The following is a 23,113-nucleotide window of genomic DNA, read 5'->3' as shown; positions in this document are numbered from 1 at the left end:
CCATAACCACATAGTGACTGAATAATACCACCATACTGTTACTGAATAATACCCCCACACCATAACCACATAGTGACTGAATAATACTCCCATACTGTTACTGAATAATTCCCCCATACTGTTACTGAATAATACCACCACACCATAACCACATAGGGACTGAATAATACCCCCATACTGTTACTGAATAATACCCCCATGCTGTTACTGAATAATACCGCCACACCATAACCACATAGTGACTGAATAATACCACCATACTGTTACTGAATAATACCCCCACACCATAACCACATAGTGACTGAATAATACTCCCATACTGTTACTGAATAATTCCCCCATACTGTTACTGAATAATACCACCACACCATAACCACATAGGGACTGAATAATACCCCCATACTGTTACTGAATAATACCCCATGCTGTTACTAAATAATACCGCCACACTATACTATACCCACATACTGTTACTGAATAAAAACCACTATACAAAGACCAATATTACCAGCATACAGTGACCATATAGTAGTAGATGCGAGTTATATACGAGAGCTCTGCAGACCATATAATATTACCACCATATAATGGTAGATGCCAGTTATACACAGGAGCTCTGTAAACCTTATAAGTGTTTACAGCACATTTATATCTCGTGACTCATAGGTGATGTCTTCTCTGATTAGAGTCGTTCGCTTTCCCTATTTTTTTCTCCATCCGGCCCAGACCACTGTGACGACTTATTCCAGCCACGACTCGTCTCTGCAGAATTTGACACACAGACATGTAGGTTTCTCGCTTTACCAGCATCCTCCCCACCTATACCCCATCCACTAAACCGGGGGTCTCAAACTTGGCAGGGTAAATGGGCGGCACATAGAAAAATTGTGAAGTTGACGGGCTGCATTACTTTCAAATTTGATACAATACAAAATTACTGTTAATAATTAGTTATTTGAACTACTATAACAATACTACATTATTATAACAATACTACATTACTATAATAATACTACATTACTATAATACTACATTACTATAACACTACTACATTACTATAATACTACATTACTATAACAATACTACATTACTATAACTATACTACATTACTATAATACTACATTACTATAATAATACTACATTACTATAACACTACATTACTATAATACTACATTACTATAACACTACATTACTATAACACTACATTACTATAATACTACATTACTATAACACTACATTACTATAATACTACATTACTATAACAATACTACATTACTATAATACTACATTACTATAATACTACATTACTATAATAATACTACATTACTATAACACTACATTACTATAATACTACATTACTATAACACTACATTACTATAACACTACATTACTATAATACTACATTACTATAATAATACTACATTACTATAACAATACTACATTACTATAATACTACATTACTATAATACTACATTACTATAACAATACTACACTATTATAATACTACATTACTATAATACTACATTACTATAATAATACTACATTACTATAATACTACATTACTATAATACTACATTACTATAACAATACTACACTATTATAATACTACATTACTATAATACTACATTACTATAATACTACATTACTATAACACTACATTACTATAACACTACTATATTACTATAATAATACTACATTACTATAACACTACATTACTATAATACTACATTACTATAACACTACATTACTATAACAATACTACATTACTATAACACTACATTACTATAATACTACATTACTATAACACTACATTACTATAATACTACATTACTATAACACTACATTACTATAACAATACTACATTACTATAACAATACTACATTACTATAATACTACATTACTATAACAATACTACATTACTATAACACTACATTACTATAACACTACATTACTATAACACTACATTACTATAATACTACATTACTATAATACTACATTACTATAACAATACTACATTACTATAACACTACATTACTATAACACTACTACATTACTATAACACTACATTACTATAACACTATATTACTATAACAATACTACATTACTATAACAATATTACATTACTATAATACTACTACACTACTATAATAATACTACATTACTATAACACTACTATATTACTATAATAATACTACACTACTATAACAATACTACATTACTATAATAATACTACATTACTATAATACTACTACATTGCTATAATACTACATTACTATAACACTACATTACTATAACACTACATTACTATAATACTACATTACTATAACACTGCTACATTACTATAATACTACATTACTATAACACTACATTACTATAACACTACATTACTATAACAATACTACATTACTATAATACTACATTACTATAACACTACATTACTATAACACTACATTACTATAATACTACATTACTATAACACTGCTACATTACTATAATACTACATTACTATAACACTACATTACTATAACACTACATTACTATAACAATACTACATTACTATAACACTACATTACTATAATACTACATTACTATAACACTGCTACATTACTATAATACTACATTACTATAATAATACTACATTACTATAATACTACATTACTATAACAATACTACACTATTATAATACTACATTACTGTAATACTACATTACTATAATAATACTACATTACTATAATACTACATTACTATAATACTACATTACTATAATAATACTACATTACTATAACAATACTACATTACTATAATACTACATTACTATAATACTACATTACTATAACAATACTACACTATTATAATACTACATTACTATAATAATACTACATTACTATAATACTACATTACTATAATACTACTACACTACTATAATACTACATTACTATAATACTACATTACTATAACAATACTACACTATTATAATACTACATTACTATAATACTACATTACTATAATACTACATTACTATAATAATACTACATTACTATAATACTACATTACTATAATACTACTACATTACTATAACACTACATTACTATAATACTACATTACTATAATACTACATTACTATAACACTACATTACTATAACACTATATTACTATAACAATACTACATTACTATAACAATATTACATTACTATAATACTACTACACTACTATAATAATACTACATTACTATAACACTACTATATTACTATAATAATACTACACTACTATAACAATACTACATTACTATAATAATACTACATTACTATAATACTACTACATTACTATAATACTACATTACTATAACACTACATTACTATAACACTACATTACTATAATACTACATTACTATAACACTGCTACATTACTATAATACTACATTACTATAACACTACATTACTATAACACTACATTACTATAACAATACTACATTACTATAATACTACATTACTATAACACTACATTACTATAACACTACATTACTATAATACTACATTACTATAACACTGCTACATTACTATAATACTACATTACTATAATACTACATTACTATAACACTACATTACTATAACACTACATTACTATAACACTACATTACTATAACACCACATTACTATAACACCACATTACTATAACGCTACATTACTATAACACTACATTACTATAATACTACATTACTATAACACTGCTACATTACTATAATACTACATTACTATAATAATACTACATTACTATAATACTACATTACTATAACAATACTACACTATTATAATACTACATTACTGTAATACTACATTACTATAATAATACTACATTACTATAATACTACATTACTATAATACTACATTACTATAATAATACTACATTACTATAACAATACTACATTACTATAATACTACATTACTATAATACTACATTACTATAACAATACTACACTATTATAATACTACATTACTATAATAATACTACATTACTATAATACTACATTACTATAATACTACTACACTACTATAATACTACATTACTATAATACTACATTACTATAACAATACTACACTATTATAATACTACATTACTATAATACTACATTACTATAATACTACATTACTATAATAATACTACATTACTATAATACTACATTACTATAATACTACTACATTACTATAACACTACATTACTATAATACTACATTACTATAATACTACATTACTATAACACTACATTACTATAACACTATATTACTATAACAATACTACATTACTATAACAATATTACATTACTATAATACTACTACACTACTATAATAATACTACATTACTATAACACTACTATATTACTATAATAATACTACACTACTATAACAATACTACATTACTATAATAATACTACATTACTATAATACTACTACATTACTATAATACTACATTACTATAACACTACATTACTATAACACTACATTACTATAATACTACATTACTATAACACTGCTACATTACTATAATACTACATTACTATAACACTACATTACTATAACACTACATTACTATAACAATACTACATTACTATAATACTACATTACTATAACACTACATTACTATAATACTACATTACTATAACACTGCTACATTACTATAATACTACATTACTATAACACTACATTACTATAACACTACATTACTATAACAATACTACATTACTATAACACTACATTACTATAATACTACATTACTATAACACTGCTACATTACTATAATACTACATTACTATAATAATACTACATTACTATAACACTACATTACTATAACAATACTACACTATTATAATACTAAAACAAAAACCTAAAAAATGGAGTCAATACACAGCTTTTACTAATAAAAATAATGATCTTTATTGATACAGATGGGCATATGGGTATATTGCACATTGCACGTTTTTATGTGTTTAATGTGTTTTATGTATACATGAGTGTATTATACACACATGTATATGTTTCTAACACAAAAATATGTTTTTCTTTGACATATATGTGTGCACTTCTTTTTCCACTTATGGGATTTTATATACTTTTATATGCATATATGTGTATATATAGTTTAACACATTTATTTATATGTATCACCAGCAGTAAATCACACACATATAGAGAATAAAATTCTCTTATATAATAACTTTACGATCTTTACCAACATACATTAATTTATTCATTCACAATTCACTTTGCACACACTTTTTTATTTTCAATCATGTACTTTTTGATACATGGTTGATGTAGCACTATTTATTTATGTTTTTAACAACATTAATAATCTTTAGGTTTTATGATATAAGTTATGTGCATGTGTTGATGTGTATATGTACACATTTCTTTATATATGGTTATGTGTATATGTGCATGTTTTATTCACACACTTAATGATTAATTTATTTTATTTTATTGTACATAGTAACATGTGTTTTGTATGTTATTCATTATTTATTTATATATATTGCAAAGGCATTTTTTGTCTGTTACACATATAGATATGTATATATATATGTATATATGTAAATATATTTTTTTATATTTTTTGAGTACTTATTCATTTTTGTTGTTATATGTACACATGCATCTCATGTACACTGTATTTGTTATAAAATAGGGAAAGATTAGGGACAGCGCATGTATTTTTGTGATTGTATGTAATGATGTATAATGGTTCTTAGATGTGGTGACATGCATTCATATTTTGAAATCGGGATACACAGCAGTGTATCTACGTACTTTTCTGTAGCTTTGATGTTCCCTTGCTGACATTCGCTAGATCATGTGACTTCCATGGCTGATTCGGTCATGTGATCGCTTAGTTCTGATGTCAGCTGGTCGGGCAGTATGCCTGCGGGCAGTGTCTTGTCCCGATCACTACCTGCGCATGCGCAGGCTCCTGACCTTTCGCCTTGAACTCTGCAAAATATGTGAGATACGATTGGCCTGCGGGCAGTGTCTTGTCCCGATCCCGCCTGCGCATGCGCAGGCTTTTGACCTTTTATCTTGAACTCTGCAATGTGTGAGATGCGTTTGGCGTTCTATACGCCTCGTCACTTGCCTCATTACTTCGGTCAGCTGTAAGTGATGAGGCTACTTACCAGCTATGCACGCGATTGGTGCTCTGTTTTACATAAATTCCTCCTCTTGGCTCTCTGGCACCACCCCCGGACGAAGGCTTTTCCGCCGAAACGCGCGTCGGGTGTGACGCCAGACAGCAGGATAACAACACCATGGGTAAGATTTTCACATGTCATGTATACACCTCTCTTTATACCGGTTTGTGGATGGGCTAGGTATTTCCGCCCCATCCCTTATGTGTATAACCATCTATTATGTTCTATGACTGTGTATATAAATTGATATTGACTCCTTAGTCTCCCTTTCTTGTTATCCTTTGGAGTACAATACTCCTATACTTATACCATTGTGATCTACACCTGTCTGGCTTCCAAGTTTTTCCACACTGTGGCAGTCATCCTTGATTTTAATGTGTGATAAATATTCTATGTTTATGTTTTGTATCAATAAAGATCATTATTTTTATTAGTAAAAGCTGTGTATTGACTCCATTTTTTAGGTTTTTGTTCTATATACTTCAGGAGTCATAGCTACCTGTTATTTATAGTCACAGGCACTACTGTACGCCCCTCTTTTCCTCGTCTATATGACATTACTTATGGATATTACTTAAGGGGAAATTTAGGTTGTCCTCCATATTGGTTGTGTACTATTATAATACTACATTACTGTAATACTACATTACTATAATAATACTACATTACTATAATACTACATTACTATAATACTACATTACTATAACAATACTACATTACTATAATACTACATTACTATAATACTACATTACTATAACAATACTACACTATTATAATACTACATTACTATAATACTACATTACTATAATACTACATTACTATAATAATACTACATTACTATAATACTACATTACTATAATACTACATTACTATAATAATACTACATTACTATAATACTACATTACTATAATACTACTACATTACTATAACACTACATTACTATAATACTACATTACTATAACACTACACTACTATAACAATATTACATTACTATAATACTACTACACTACTATAATACTACTACATTACTATAACACTACTATATTACTATAATAATACTACACTACTATAACAATACTACATTACTATAATAATACTACATTACTATAATACTACTACATTACTATAATACTACATTACTATAATAATACTACATTACTATAACAATACTTCATTACTATAATACTTTATTACCATAACAATACTACATTATTATAATACTACATTAGGCCTCATGCACACGACCGTAAAAACACCCGTTATTGCGGGTCGTAATTACGACCCGCAATAACGGGCCTATAGACTTCTGTTAGTCACGGGTACCTTCCCGTTTTCTCACGGGAAGGTGCCCGTGCCGTTAAAAAAATAGAACATGTTCTATTTTTTCATTTTACGGGCCGTGCTGCTATGCTTTATAATGGGAGCACGGCTCGCAAAAGCGTCCGGCTGCCCGTGGCCGGCCGTGCCCGGCCGTGCTCGTAATTACGAGCACGGTCATGTGCATGAGGCCTTACTATAATAATACTACACTATTATAATAATACTACATTACTATAATACTACGTTACTATAAAAATACTGCATTACTATACCACTACATTACTATAATAATAATACTACATTATTATAACAATACTACATTACTATAATACTACATTACTATAATACTACGTTACTATAAAAATACTACATTACTATACCACTACATTACTATAATAATAGCGCTAGGTTTAAACTTAATGGAAATTTGCGCGTTTACTCCACGTGCTTATTTTAACAATCCAGTTTAAGTGTCACTAAATGCAGTCCGGCGGCTCAGTTGGCAGCATTTGGCAGATACAAGAATGTCAAGAATGGGCAGCCCCTTTTTAGATAGTGCCACAGTGCCCACTGTAGTTAATGCCACAGTGCCCTCAGTAGATATTGCCAGTGCCCTCTGTAGATAGTGCCACACACCCCTGTAGATAATGCCACAGTGCCCTCTGTAGATAATGCAACAGTGCTCTCTGTAGGTATTGCCACAGTAACCTCTGTAGATAATGCCATAGTGCCCTCTGTAGATTGTGCCACATCCCCGTGGATAATGCCACAGTGCCCTCTTTAGATAATGCCACAGTGCTCTCTGTAGATGGTGCCACAGTGGCCTCTGTAGATAATGCCACAGTGCCGTCTGTAGATAGTGCCACACACCCACATGTAGATAGTGCCACACACACCCCTTTGTGGGTAGTGCCACCCCCCCTATAGATAGCTTAATTGGGGCTCCCTCTAGGAGTGGAATCCCCAGCCAGAGCATTGCCGATGCCCTGTCCAAGGATTCCTCTGCTGGAGGAGCCCCTGAAGTCACTGTCAGTTATAGACAGTAACTTCAGGGGCTCCTTTAGCAGAGCAATGCCCAGCCAGAGCATCGGCAACGCACTGGCTGGGGATTCCACTCCTAGAGGGAGACCCAATCGAGCTACCTACAGTGAGGGGGATATAGCGCTATCGACAGGGGGCTGTATGGCCATTTCTCACCTACAACCATCCAATGATCCAGCAGTGCGGAAAAGGGATTGAGCTCCTTCATGACGTCATAAGCGGCTCTGAGCAGACAGGCGTGATGTAGTGACATCATCGCACCTGTCTGCGCTGAGCCACACGCTGCACAGACCGGAGGAGCAGAGGGATCTCCTCCACCCACCGTGGGAACGGACATAGGTGATTATGTATTTTATTATTTTTATTAGGCACAGTTGGGGGTGTGTGGAGACAGCTATGGGGGCATTATACAGCATGGGGGCAGCTGTGGGGCATTATATTTATGCACTGTGCGGTATAATTAATATGATATCTTTATTTATGACTCCATTTGATTATGGAAATACCAAATTTATATAGTTTGGTTTTCTTCAATCTCGGCAGTTGCGGCAGGAGCCCAGCGGTGCATAACATCTGTGCTCCTGTCGATGATCTTGTGGGTGCATACGAGTTCTATATGACATATCCGTCACAAAGCGAGAGTTAGCACCCAATCATGACGGATAAATATAACTCATATAGCGATCAACAGTTAAAGTTGGTGGAGGCCCACTAGTGTGCCTATCATAGGGACCATGACATTCCTATGTTCCCTTCACGCTCATGGTCACAGAGTTGAATGATTTGATTCTGGTTACCTGAAGCGGTCACTAGAGGGAGCTCATAACATTTATACAGCTAGTATTGCATTCAATGAAAGCTGTATAAATCTCTGTACTGAGCTCCCTCTAGTGGTGGCTGCAGGCAGCAGGATCTTATCATGTAACTCTATGGAAGCTATATATATCTGTATGTTGGGAGTTCCCTTTTGTGGTGGCTGCAAAATGTTATCATGTAACTCTATGGGAGCTGTATATATCGCTATGTGGTGAGCTCCCCCTAGTGGTGACTCCAGGTAGCAGAATCTAATCATGTAACTCTATGTGAGCTATATATATCTGTATGTAGTGAGCTCCCTCTAGTGGTGGCTGCAGGTAGCAGAATGTTATCATGTAATAGGGACCATGACACTCCTATGGGGCCTGTGGTGGGAGGGGGCAATCTTCCCTTCACACACATGGTCATAGAGTTAAATGATTTGATTCTGGTTACCTGAAGCGGTCACTAGAGGGAGCTCATAACATGTATACAGCTACTAGTATTGCGTTCAATGAAAGCTGACTACTATAACGATATGATATAAATGAATCAGCACAGAATGTTTTAGTTCCTGGAGCACATTTTTCCCTCATTGCCTCCTCTGGATCTCCACCAGGCAGCATGGCGGACTCTGTGCCCTGGTTTTTGCCAATGCCACTCACTGGAGCAACACTTGTCATATAGAATTAGTAATATCTATAGTGTACCCGTGCGGAATCCTATCTGTGCATTGTGTTATTATTCACACCCCGTGTAGATGAACATCATCATGTAAATATCAGCAGCCGCTCGTCTCCCCCATAGAGCTGCACTTGTGGTTTATACGTTTCCTCTTCTTAGTGAACTGGTCTCTGAGTAGCTTCCCCCGCACAGTTCCATTGTATCTCATGGACTGAGGACCCCGGCCCCGTGCCCTATGCCACAATGACACCTCATCTGAGACAATTTGCTCTACAGATGATTTTTTTCGTCCTCCCCATCACAGGTGAGTCACAACATTCAAGGCGGTTTATATAAATTCAGCTCAATCTCTGTATATTGATAAATTCTGCAACTTTCTCATATATTTTCTGTTTCAATAATTCACCTTTTTTTAAGATCTCTGTGGCAGTCAGTGAATGGGAAATATCTTCTTGACATCCAGAGGCTGAAAACCTATCTTGACCTATTACTTCTCACAGCTGAGGGTTTGTAACAACTGTATCCAGTCTGGACTCCAGGCTGATACATCTTACCTGCTCTGATACAGTGTAACAAACAGAGGATTGTGTACACTGGATACAATTGTAACAAACTCTAAGAGCATTAGGTCACACATTCTTATTCACTGGCAGCAAGCAGAGGTCCTCAAAACGGTGAAGAATTGTCACACAAAGGGGGAAATGTATCAGCAATCTGTTCCTGCTTCGTATTGTAAAAAATGTGAATGCCTTATTTGCGATAAAATTGTAACTTTTCTCGCCAGTCGCCAGTTTTCAAAAGTAGTAAAAAAAGTGGGGTTAACCGGGAGGGGCAGGAATAACAACTCTCCGATAGATTTAATATCGCTAAAGACAGAAAATGGTGGAACTTTTAGCTATGAACAAGGTTTAATAAATTTGACGCATTTTATTCCAATAAACAGTGAAATCTAATATGGGTTAAAGTGAATCTGTCAGGTCTCCTATCTGAGGGAAGTTTAGGACAGAGAGGGAGATGCTGAGCTCGGGGGTTTATTGTTTTTTAGCATTTGATTCAGTGTTTATATGTAAAATGTTGTAACTTCTACCAGGACTCAGCGAAACCAGCAGGTCTTGCCAACCACCTTATAGGAAAAGCCTGTGAGTCCTGCTTCCCCCACCCACACATAAAGCCTGTGAGTCCTGCTTCCCCCGCCGACACATACATAAAGCCTGTGAGTCCTGCTTCTCTAGCCCACACATACATAAAGCCTGTGATTCCTGCTTCTCCTGCACACTCAGATAAAGCATGTGAGTCCTGCTTCCCCCGCCCACTCATAGACAAAGCCTGTGAGTCCTGCTTCCTCCACCCACACATAGATGAAGCATGTGAGTCCTGCTTCCCTCGCCGACACATAGATATAGCCTGTGAGTCCTGCTTCTCCTGCTCACTCATAGATAAAGCATGTGATTCCCCCGCCCACACATAGATGAAGCATGTGAGTCCTGCTTCCCCTGCCGACACATAGATAAAGCCTGTGAGTCCTGCTTCCAGAGGCGTTGCTAGGTTTTCCTTCATCCAAAGATTCAGTTTCAGTTTATGGTATGGCCACATGTAGCAAACGCTGGGCAGCCAAGACGCAGCCGCATTTGAAGACCGCACTGGCATGCGGTTTTACCGCAAATAAGCAGTTTTGCTGCTAAAACTGCTGTTTACCCCTTTCTCTCACCAATTAATGTAACATAATGCCCTCATACATACCTCATGCCTCCCAATTGTCCCAGATTCAGCAGACCACTCTGCAGGTCTCCTCCAGTCTATAGCTCGATAAAGGCAGGTGTGATGACATCACTGCAATGCGCCTGCCTGTGCCAAGCCAATAATGGCACAATCACAGTGTAAAAGGTGAAGTAGGGAGGTCATGGCAGGTGTTACAGCGTGAATGGTGGAGCAGGGAGCTAATCGCTCCCTACCATACCATTCTATTCAAATTTATTTGCGTTCTGAGAATGCAGAAACAGTTAAAATTGGTTCAAGCAGCAGGCGTACCAAGAGAGTGGGACTTCGCCCGGAATCCAGGACTGTCATGACGCCTGCCTGTGTCGAGCTATAGACCGGAGGAGACTTGCAGAATGATCTGCTCTATTCATCGTGGGAATGGGGCTGGGTGATAATATAGTTGTTTTTTTAGGTGCACGGTTTCTGTGTAGGGGGCACTATGGGGGATTATACCTTGTAGGGGGCACTATGGGGGCATTATACTGAAGGGAGGCACTATGGGGGTATTATACTGTGTAGGGGACATTATACTGTGTGTGAGCATTATGAAGGCAGAATACTGTGTGTGGGGCACTATAAGGCCATTATACTGTGTGAGGGCACTACTGGTACATAAAACTGTGTGGAGGGCACTACTGGGCATGATACTGTGTGGAGGGCACTACTGGGCATGATACTGTGTGGGGGCACAAAGGGACCTGGGAGTGTATGGACAGGAACTGGGCAGGGTTAGAGGCGTGGCTTCATATTAAAAGAATTGGGTAGATGCGCCGCAAGAAGAGGCTGGACGCAGCCCGCAGGGATTAAGGGAAGCCGACATGACCGTCCTGGTAGGGAAAGGGTTAATAAGGTGAGGGAGAGTTGGAAGGAGCGGGAGGAGGGACGGGGAGGAGTTAAGGGGGACGGGGGGGCCGTTACTGCGCTTCCCGCTGTTTCTCGGCATTGAGCCGGAAGCAGCGGGAGGAGTAACACAAGAACAGTAAGCTCCCCGTTGCCCGTGCTTTTAGGGATGGCAGAAGCCTTAATGTTAGAGCGGCTGCGTGCCGCTGCTGTGCACCGCGGTCCCGGATGGCTAGAGGAGACCGTGGCTGCTATAACGAGGATCCCGGACGCCGTTTCGCCACGTCGGGCACGGCGTTCGGGGTCTGTTGAAAAGGACAGGCTCCCCTCCCCCGGCCCCCTCACGAGCATGGCTATGGCGGCGGGGGGGGAGTCGGCAACAACCGCTCCTGCGCTGGGCAGGCAGAGAGCATTGCCAGGGGTGACGGCGACGCAGGCCGGGTCGACCCGTCCCTCTCGGCGGTCCCGACCTCCAGAGCGCCTCAGTCCGGAGGCAGTCCCGCGGACACGGCGTCGCAGAGGGAGCCCGATCCCGGACGCTGCAGGCCAGGCAGCTGGAAGGACCGCCCCTTCCCAGGCCCTGCGTCCTGGCAGGAATCCCAGGCCGCGACGGGGTCCGGCGGTAAGCAGGGAGTCGCAGGCTGGGCTCCCTGTCACCCCTCCCCCATCAGATGGAAGATTTGGAGGACAAGGTACGGCCGCCCCGCATGGTGATGTTCCGGCCAGGGGGCAGGCTTCGTCAGGATCGTCTAGACGGACGCCTAGATCTGCAGCGACGTCGAGGCAACAGGTCCGGTCGGAAGTCTGGGTCCCGGCGGTCGGGCGGCAGGTTGCCGCCCCATCGGTCAGCCCCGTTCCGAAGATGTCGTTGGGATGGACAGTCGTCGGCGAGAGAAGAACTGGAGGAAGGTGAACTGGACGTGTATCGTCGAGGTCAGGATGGTCCGGCTGACGGGAACACAGCGCCTGTGCAGCCCGGTGAGTGTATAACTCCATCATTGTCTTATCCAGCGATTTTTATGTCGGGTGTCGGCGGGGGGGCTGCTAGCATTGCATCGGGGGCCGGTAGTGGCGCGGGCGGACGCGACGGAGCGGGTTTGGCAGACTTGGTGGGTTGCTTACGGGAGCTGGTGGGGCGCCTGGACAGGGCCGCGGCGCCGGTAGTAACGGAAGTGTCCCCTGCGGTAGTTTGGGAAGGCCCCAGGGACGTGGGATCGTTACAGGCGCGTCCGGTGGTGGCGGTTAGAGAGGCGGTCGCGGTGTCGGTACAGACCGAGGCGCAGAAGGACGGCGATCGAGTGCGTATGGATGATCGTGCTCGGGGGGAGGTGTACGTTTGTTTTGAGGGTCCGTTGGGGGCGCATTTAAAGCAGGAGGTGCGTGATCGGATCTGGAAAGACGAATATGTTGAAATTTTTTCTCTCTTGCCGCTGGCTAAATTTAATTTGGATAAGAGCAAGCGGGATGAGAGTAAAAAGGACGAGGAGGAACGGCGGCGGTATAGGCTTATCCCGCAGACGTTCGTTAATTGGTCGCAGGCGTTCGCCATATTGGCTAGTGTGATAGGGGAAAAGGCGCCGGAAAATTGTTCGGCGTTGTTTTGTTATTTTGATGCCATTGGGGAGGCTCATAGGGCGTATGGGGGTCAGGCGTGGCTGCGATATGATGAGCAATTCCGTCAGCGGAAGGCGGTTCGGCCGGCGATTCGGTGGGACCAGAAGGATATTGCTCTCTGGTTACGGGTTACGGCTCCGGTTAGGCAGTCCTTTCCCGGGAGCGGCGGCCAAGGAGGCCAGTCTAGTCAGATTGGACAAAGCGGCGGGGGAAAGGCGGGGTTTTGCTGGCAATTTAATGAAGGTCAGTGCAAGTTCGGGGCCACGTGCAAGTTCAAGCACGTGTGTTCCGAGTGTAATGGTGCATCACACGGGGCGGCAAAATGTCTGCGAAAAAAGAGGTCAGGGAACCAGCACGGGGCTGGTCAAGGGGGTGTCGCCGGTGAGGGTGGAAAGGATGGCCCCTTATCTAAATGAGTATCCGGATAGGGCGGCAGCTAAGTTGCTTTATGAAGGGTTTCGTGTTGGTTTTGTTATTCCTCCGCCTCCTTATGAGGTTCCGGTTACGCGGAGGAATTTAAAATTGGCTTACTTGCATGCGGAAGTCGTGTCGGAAAAGTTGTTAAAAGAAGTTTCGTTGGGTCGCATGTCGGGGCCATTTGTTGAGTCGCCGGTAAAAGATTTAGTTGTGTCCCCGTTGGGTATTGTCCCTAAACGCGAGCCCGGAAAGTTTCGTTTGATTCAACATTTATCGTATCCCAAAGGTTCGTCGGTAAATGACGGGATTGATCACGAGTTGTGTTCCGTAGTTTATACCTCATTCGATAAGGCGGTGGGGTTAGTGCGGGCTGCGGGTCCAGGGGCGCTGCTAGCAAAAACCGACATCGAGGCGGCGTTCAGGTTGTTGCCGGTCCATCCAGAAAGCCAACGGCTGTTGGGTTGTTTTTGGAATGGGGCCTTTTACGTGGATCGGTGCCTTCCGATGGGGTGTTTTCTTTCTTGTGCATACTTCGAGGCGTTTAGTAGCTTCGTGGAGTGGGTAACGAGGGGAGTATCCGGGGTCGATTCGTTGATCCATTACTTAGATGATTTTTTGTGCGTTGGCCCGGGGGGTTCGCCGGTTTGCGGTAATTTGCTTCATGCACTACAGAAGGTGGCGAGGGATTTTGGGATTCCTTTGGCGCCGGAAAAAACGGAGGGCCCGGTAGCGACGATTTGTTTCTTGGGAATTGAAATAGACTCGGTGGCAATGGAGTGTCGGCTCCCGGCGGATAAGTTGGGTGCTTTGAGGCTGGAGGTTCGACGGGCTTGTAGAATGAAGAAAATGACGCTGAGGGAGCTTCAGTCGCTGCTGGGGAAGTTGAATTTCGCCTGCCGGATTATGCCGATGGGGAGGGTGTTTGGTAGGAGGTTGGCGGCGGCAACGGCGGGAGTGCGCGCGCCGCATCATTTTGTGCGGCTCAAGGAGGAGCACCGAGCTGATCTTCAGGTTTGGGATGACTTCTTGGGCCAGTACAATGGTCGCTCGCTATGGATGGCCCCTGCGCAGGATACGAGTGATTTGAATATTTTTACGGATGCGGCTGGGGCGGGTGGTTTTGGAGCTTACGGGGGAGGTCCGTGGTGCGCGGGTCAATGGCCGGCTAGCTGGGTGTCCAGTGGACTCACGCGGAATCTGGCCCTGCTCGAGCTGTTTCCCATCGTGGCGGCGGCTACCATTTGGGGGGACAGGCTCAGGGATAAGAAGGTCCGTTTTTACTGCGACAACATGGGGGTGGTGCTTGCCATTAATAACATCACGGCGTCCTCTCCTCCGGTAGTTCAATTGTTGCGACATTTAGTGTTGGTGTGTTTGTCATTGAACGCGTGGGTGGTGGCGGTGCATGTCCCGGGTGTACGGAATTGTATCGCTGATGCTCTTTCTCGCTCGCAGTGGGACCGGTTTCGGCAATTGGCACCGGGAGCGGAACGTCTCGGTTTGGCTTGTCCGGAGCATCTTTGGGATCTGGTATCGGTCCCGTAGAGCAGCTGTTACAAAGGTCTTTGGCGCGCGCGACGTGGAGTGCGTATGCTGCTTGTTGGAGGCAGTGGGAGGAGTGGGTAAGAGAGTTGGGTGACGTCAATACGGATAGAGACAGGTTGGTGGCACTTTTGTACTGGTTAGGGGACGCCTGGGAGGCGGGGTTTTCATTAGCGAAGGTGAACCGGTTCATATCTGCAGTGGCGTTTGGGTTTAAGTTGCGGGGCTTTCGGGTTGTATCGAAGGAATTTCTGGTATCGCAGGCTTTGAAGGGGTTGCGCCGAGGTAGGGTGGAGGCGGATAGTAGAAGGCCGGTGTCGTTTGCTTTGCTTAGCTCGTTGGGCGGTTCATTAGCATCGGTATGTCGTTCTTCAGATGAAATGGATTTGTTTCGATTGGCTTTTTCGTTAGCGTTCTTTGGAGCATTTAGAATAGGTGAGTTGGTGTCGCCAAGTACTAAACGGGCAGGGGGGCTGAGATCTGGGGAGGTGAGCCTATTTGCAGATCGGCTAGAGGTATGGTTGCGTCGATCTAAAACTGACCAAGTAGGGAAGGGAAAACTGATAGTTTTGTTCGCCCTTCCGGGGTCGGTTATGTGCCCTGTAGAGTGCATGCGGGGTTTTACGCAAAACAGGGGGTCTCCAGATTTGCCTTTGTTACGTCATGTGGACGGGTCGTTTTTGTCCAGGTTTCAGTTTGGAGCTGTATTTAAAAAATGTTTGACGGCGGTTGGTGTTGCGGCAGGCTCATATTCATCTCATTCCTTCAGGATTGGCGCAGCAACTGAAGCGGGGCGCTGGGGGTTGGATGATGAAGGGGTGAGGCGTATTGGTCGTTGGGAGTCTAAAAGGTTTAAGTCCTATGTCCGCCCCCATATGTTATGATTTTGGTTGCGTACGCTTTACAAATGTTATATTGGTGTTACCTAATTGTTTTTTCCGTTTCAGATTCGCCTCCGTGTTTGGTGTGGTTGATGGGTCATTCGTACGTGCACTGGGGGGCTTTGAGGGCGGACGTCCGCCCGGATGGTCGCCGGTTTCGCATTCCGCGACAGGATGCGGTTGTGCATTGGCTGGGTTTTAGAGGTATGTCGTGGAGCAGGGTGTTGGCGGAATTCCAGACATATGCGCGGCTTGATAGGGTTACGGAGGTTTTTAGTGTTGCACGTGGGTGGGAATGACTTAGGAGTCCGCCCTTTTCGTGAGTTGGTGCGGGATATCAAACATGATATGTTGTGTTTGTGGGTATCTTATCCCAAGTTGGTGGTAGTGTGGTCGGACATAGTCCCAAGAAAGCATTGGCGGTTAGCTAGATCGGTGGAGAGAGTCAATAAGGCTCGTATAAAAGTTAACCGGGCGGTGTCCCGTTTTGTGGCAAAGAACGGGGGCATTTGCGTGAGGCATAGGGATTTGGAGTCAGGAGTGGGGAATTTTTGGAGAAGTGACGGGGTTCATCTGACCGAGGTTGGCATTGATCTTTGGAGCTTGGCGATAGCAGAAGGCATAGAAAGGGCGGTGGTGGTGTGGAGGAACTCACAGGCTTAAGGTGGTCAAGGCCTGTTTCGCTGTGGCGGGGGGAGTCCTTGAGGCCAGTCAGTACAAAATGGTGGGGGGGTCGCATCGGGGGTATGCGTCCCCCAAAAAAGGTACATGGTTGAAGACTTCATCGGGTGTTATCCCTTTGAAGTGGTCTTCTGGTAGAAGGTATATCACTTGAAGGCTTCATCGGGTGTTATCCCTTTGAAGTGGACTTCTAGTGGTCGGTATATCACTTGAGGGCTTCATCGGGTGTTATCCCCTTGAAGTGGACTTCTAGTGGTTGGAGCCATCTGCAGAGGTGAACGGTGCTTCCGAGCTGGTTTACGGCTGGAGGTAATTGGTGGTTTGCAGATGGCTAATTCGGTGTGTTCTTAAAAAGGAACATCTGAAGGGGCTTCAAGGACTTCCTCTGCTCGGGTTAATGTTAACGTTAAATTGTTATTTACGATTCTGACCCATGTTGGGTCATGTGAATTATTAGGAGGAATTCTCTGGTGGATTCCTAACTAGTTATCCGAATGTTTCGGATTTAAATTGTTTTTATAAAACTGTGAAATTAATAAACGGCTGCTGTGGCCATTTCACATCCAACCTCGGTGTCACGTGTCTTTACTAAAGTGGGGGTGGGGGGATAGGATGGTCTAAGGTTAACGCACGACTCTACCTAGGCAGGTCATGAGTTTTCCGTCTTTCCAATTATTGAAAGTTGGGAGGGCTGTACATCTACCTGGAGGAGGCGTCTTGTCCTGGCCTCTTATTCTCATTAATAACACAACAGGGCAGGGAACAGGGATCTTTACGTGCCGCCGGCTACCTGCTCTCTAATGACTCTTTGTGTGAATAAAAGGAGGGGGCAGGGCATGGCTACCAGCAACATTTCAATCTTAATATCAGGTACCAGTGCCAGGCAGGAGGACACAGCATTCTGTAAGTAGACGTCGGCTGGTGTAGAGCACGCACGCTCGATTTCTACAGCTCACGTAAGTCCAAGTGCAGCAGGATGCATCATGAGGATCTTATTTTCCTGATGCCGTAATCCATGCGCCGCAGCAATCCGCTGTTTTCTTCTGTCAGGGCGCCGCTTTCAGTGGAAGAAAACAGTTGATTTCTGCGGCACACACTTACTTGCTGTTCCCCTTGCCCCCCCCCGTTACACCCCTGCCTGCCCCCCCTCACACTAATAGATAAAGCCTGTGAATGCAGCTTTCTCCACCCACACAGTGATTGACAGTTTTTCCTGTATGAATTTGTTAACAGAAAGAGCTGTCAATCACTAGTGGGCGGGGTGAACAGGACTCACAGGCTTTCTCTATGAGTGAGCTCAGCCCCTCCACATCTGTGCTTCCCTCCAATAAGAAACCGGACAGAACCGCTGTATTGGGAATGTATCACCTATATATTTTTCTCCTAACTAACACTAGATATTAAAAATGTTTTATTTTTTTATTCTATTTTCTGTAAATTACTATGGGGGCATTTAGAGATTTGCTTTACAGTAGCAACATGGACCATAGGAACCTGTGAACAGGACGGGATCCATTGACTTCTATGAGAGAGTCTTCTAGGCATGCTCTGTGACCTGTGCAGATGTCATTGTGCAGGAAGGGGGAGGAGGGGAGCTGTGTCCATCACCTATTATCAATGGTGGATCCTGTGTTACCTATATATAGGTGTTGACCGGTCAGTGTAATCCTGCCTGTGATAATAATGAGATGTCTGCTGAGAAGTGATCTCTACAGAACAGGAAGGGTCAGTCTATAATGAATGGTGGATCCTGTGTTATCTATATATAGGTGTTACCTGTCATTGTAATCCTGCCCGTGATGATAATGAGATGACTGCTGAGAAGTGATCTCTACAGAACAGGAAGGATCAGTCTATTGTGAATGGTGGATCCTGTGTTATCTATATATTGGTGTTACCTGTCAGTGTAATCCTGCCCGTGATGATAATGAGATGACTGCTGAGAAGTGATCTCTACAGAACAGGAAGGGTCAGTCTATAATGAATGGTGGATCCTGTGTTATCTATATATAGGTGTTACCTGTCAGTGTAATCCTGTCTGTGATGATAATGAGATGACTGCTGAGAAGTGATCTCTACAGAACAGGAAGGATCAGTCTATTGTCAATGGTGGATCCTATGTTATCTATAAAGAGGTGTTAGGCTTCGTTCACATCTGCGTCAGGGTCCCGTTCTGACGTTCTGCCGGAGCTCTCCATCAGAACGGGACCCTGACTGAAACAAACGGAAACCATAGGTTTCCATCACCAATGATTTAAATGGCGACAGATCCGGTGCCAATGCTCCAGTCCCAACTGTCCCGGATTCAGCAGGACAGTCCTGGATTCTAGGCGGTGTCCGCTGTCCCGGGAGGCCGGAGGTATGTCTCGCTGTCAAACTAATTCTGAAGCAGGGAACCATCAGCTCCCTGCTTCAGAATTAGTTCAGAGCGGAGGAGCATAGGGAGCTCCTCCGCTCGCCGAGGACTCCGCAGGCACACCACGACTGTAAGTGCTGTGCTCGGGGAAGCCCTTGATGTTACTGTCCATATCCGACAGTGACGTCAGTGCTACTCTTGGAGCGGAATCCCCGGCCAGAGTCGGCAACACATTATGTGTGATGAGGGGTCACTTACATCTGAGCACTTGTCGTTCTGGAATATCTTACTGTCAGAATAGGAGGAGTTCATGTCCGTTGTTAATCTTCTAGGAGCTGTGGCTGAGATGTTCCTCAGAGCTCAGAATATTACAGCTACAGACGGCAGCACGGTCACCCTCAGATGTCATCTGCTCATAGACGACACCAAAGTCATTCAGGTCAATTGGAACTTCTGCAACGACGAGCACATCGCCTTCCATGTGAATGACCATGACACAGAAGCAATAGTGTTACAGGCGTACGCAGACCGCGTGTCCAGAGCAAAGGATTATGGGATTACCATATCAGAAGTCAACCGGAACGACACCGGGCTCTACTGCTGCATCTACAACACCTTCCCACACGGCAGGTTTACTGGCAAGATCTATCTACACGTTCTATGTAAGTACCACACATGTTAAGCTTAGATACACCGGCTCAGTAGACAGTATCACACATGATAGGATTAGATACACAGCTCAGCAGACAGTATCACACATGATAGGATTAGATACATTGTCTCAGCAGACAGCATCACACATGATAGGATTAGATACAGGGGCTCAGCAGACAGTATCACACAAGACAGGATTAGATACACAGCTCAGCAGACAGTATCACCCATGATAGGATTAGATACACTGACTCAGCAGGCAGTATCACACATGATAGGATTAGATACACTGACTCAGCAGGCAGTATCAAACATGATAGGATTAGATACATGGCTCAGCAGACAGTATCACACATGATAGGATTAGGTGGCAGGTGGGCTAACACTTTTTGATCAAAATGTGCACTAAGAACCTCCCTATTTGTAAGTAGATTTAGCTTTAGTGCATATTTATTTATATTTAGTGGTTTAGGTGGCATTAGTGTCGCAGGGTGCTGTCACCATTCTATGTTTGCTGTATATCTGCAGTCATGGGTGTTCTTGCACCTGCATACATTTTGTATCATTTAGTTGGAATGTGCTGTTCAACTTTTTGTTGTGTTTATGTGATCCATATATGTGGGGTTAGTGACTGCCTCCACTTGTTGTTCTTGCACTCCTCCCATTCTGCCCTTGGTGATTTTAATCAGTTCAATGCTGGATCCTACCATCCCCAGGTATATATGTAGGCTTAGTCCCAGTTCTGGGTGTATGTGCAGCGTAGGTTCCCACCTTACAGAGGTCGCCTTGTCGTGGCAGGTGGGCTAACACTTTTTGATCAAAATGTGCACTAAGAACCTCCCTATTTGTAAGTAGATTTAGCTTTAGTGCATATTTATTTATATTTAGTGGTTTAGGTGGCATTAGTGTCGCAGGGTGCTGTCACCATTCTATGTTTACATGATAGGATTAGATACATGGCTCAGCAGACAGTATCACACATGATTGGGAGGATGTTAAAATCAGGTTAATGCTTCTGCTGGATTATTTAGCGGTGTCTCATCAGCAGCGATATTTCCGTTTTCTCTCGTCTTCCTCCGCTCCGTCTGTTCTCTCTACGACTTTATGATCTTGTGTGTTATTTTCTATTTCACCAGCTAAGGAGACATGGACCCCTGAACTTCATCTCTGGGCTGGCTGTGGACTCGGGATCCTTCTTGTGTTTGCTGTTATAGGTGCTGGAAGTTTGTACTACAAGGTGAAAATGTGTTATTGATTGCAATGCAGGTGGAGTGACATGTTGTGTCGCCGGCAGGATAGGTGCAGCATGAATGGTGTGTCTATACAGTATATGAGTAAGTTCTTTAATGTGAGGAGATGGGATCGTCGCTTCCTGTGACCTTGTTAAATGAAACCACAGACTCAGTCCCCATGCACACGGCCGTGCACGCAATCATTGCACAGCCGGCCACCGACTGCCACCCGCATTTTCGGGCCATGCTCCCATACAAAGTATGGGAGCACGGCCCAAAAAATGCAAAAGAACGGACATGTTCCATAATTCTCTGAACATTTCTACGGCACGGACACCCATTCGTAGCAATACGGGAAGGTGTCTGCGTTCAATGGAAGTGAAAGGGTCCGTTTTTGCGGTCCACAAAAGCTGAGTTTTTGTTTTTTTACGGTCGTGTGCATGGGGCCTAGTCTGTTTGATTGGGGTGAGGAAGGTACCAGATGGGCACCTTACTTGTTTTATCGGGTGGGCAGCAGAATGACAATCATCGTCTTAATCATCCTGATCATCATCTTCATGTGCCCGGTGCCCCCATGCAAAATCTGTAACAGAGTCCCCACCTACCATGTATACTGGTGTCTTCTTTTTGGTTAAAATATTTTTTTTATCTTTTATTAGAAGAAGAAATCCTGCGCTGGCTCCTCCAATATAAACCCAAAAACATCAGGAGCAAAACCTGTTGGTTCAAATATACCAAGTGCCGCCCTGATCCTGTCAACAAGTGAAGAAGAAGAGGCAGACGGTGAATACTTTAACATCATCCTGTATAACAATATGTCAGATGGTAAAGATGTTCCTGTTTGCATCTCAATGTCAGGAGGCTGCTAATAAAAAAAAGTTACTTCCAGAAATAAATCTGACTCATCACAATTAATGTTTTTTTGAGTAAATTAATAAATTGGTCCCTCTAATATTATTACACAATCCATGAACCCCTCTAATATTATTACACAATCCATGAACCCCTCTAATATTATTACACAATCCATGAACCCCTCTAATATTATTACTCAATTAATACTTCTCTAATATTACACAATACGACTCCTCAAATATTATTACACAATTAGTTGAATCCCT

The 23,113-nt window shown here is 42.0% G+C and overlaps 1 protein-coding gene across 1 annotated transcript; it reads left to right on the top strand.

The window, feature by feature from the left end:
- Positions 1–8,822: 8,822 nt before the first annotated feature.
- Positions 8,823–22,888, top strand: TIGIT (T cell immunoreceptor with Ig and ITIM domains). Its single transcript, XM_075851015.1, has 4 exons — positions 8,823–8,877; positions 20,439–20,768; positions 21,897–21,997; positions 22,652–22,888. The coding sequence occupies exons 2-4, from the start codon at positions 20,453–20,455 to the stop codon at positions 22,859–22,861; spliced, it is 627 nt and encodes a 208-aa protein (XP_075707130.1). The 5' UTR covers positions 8,823–8,877; positions 20,439–20,452; the 3' UTR covers positions 22,862–22,888.
- The last annotated feature ends 225 nt before the right edge of the window (positions 22,889–23,113 follow it).

The sequence above is a fragment of the Rhinoderma darwinii genome, chromosome 2 (genome assembly GCF_050947455.1).
Source record: "Rhinoderma darwinii isolate aRhiDar2 chromosome 2, aRhiDar2.hap1, whole genome shotgun sequence".
Classification (NCBI taxonomy): domain Eukaryota; kingdom Metazoa; phylum Chordata; class Amphibia; order Anura; family Rhinodermatidae; genus Rhinoderma; species Rhinoderma darwinii.
The sequence above is the reverse complement of the archived record's forward strand: the minus strand, read 5'-3'. Positions and strand labels throughout refer to the sequence as shown.

Bases quoted from the DNA above. Each gene is read 5' to 3' on its own strand.
- TIGIT (XM_075851015.1), top strand. From the start codon at position 20,453: ATGTTCCTCAGAGCTCAGAATATTACAGCTACAGACGGCAGCACGGTC. The intron at 20,769-21,896 runs GTAAGTACCACA...CTATTTCACCAG, and splicing joins GATCTATCTACACGTTCTAT to CTAAGGAGACATGGACCCCT. The intron at 21,998-22,651 runs GTGAAAATGTGT...ATCTTTTATTAG, and splicing joins CTGGAAGTTTGTACTACAAG to AAGAAGAAATCCTGCGCTGG.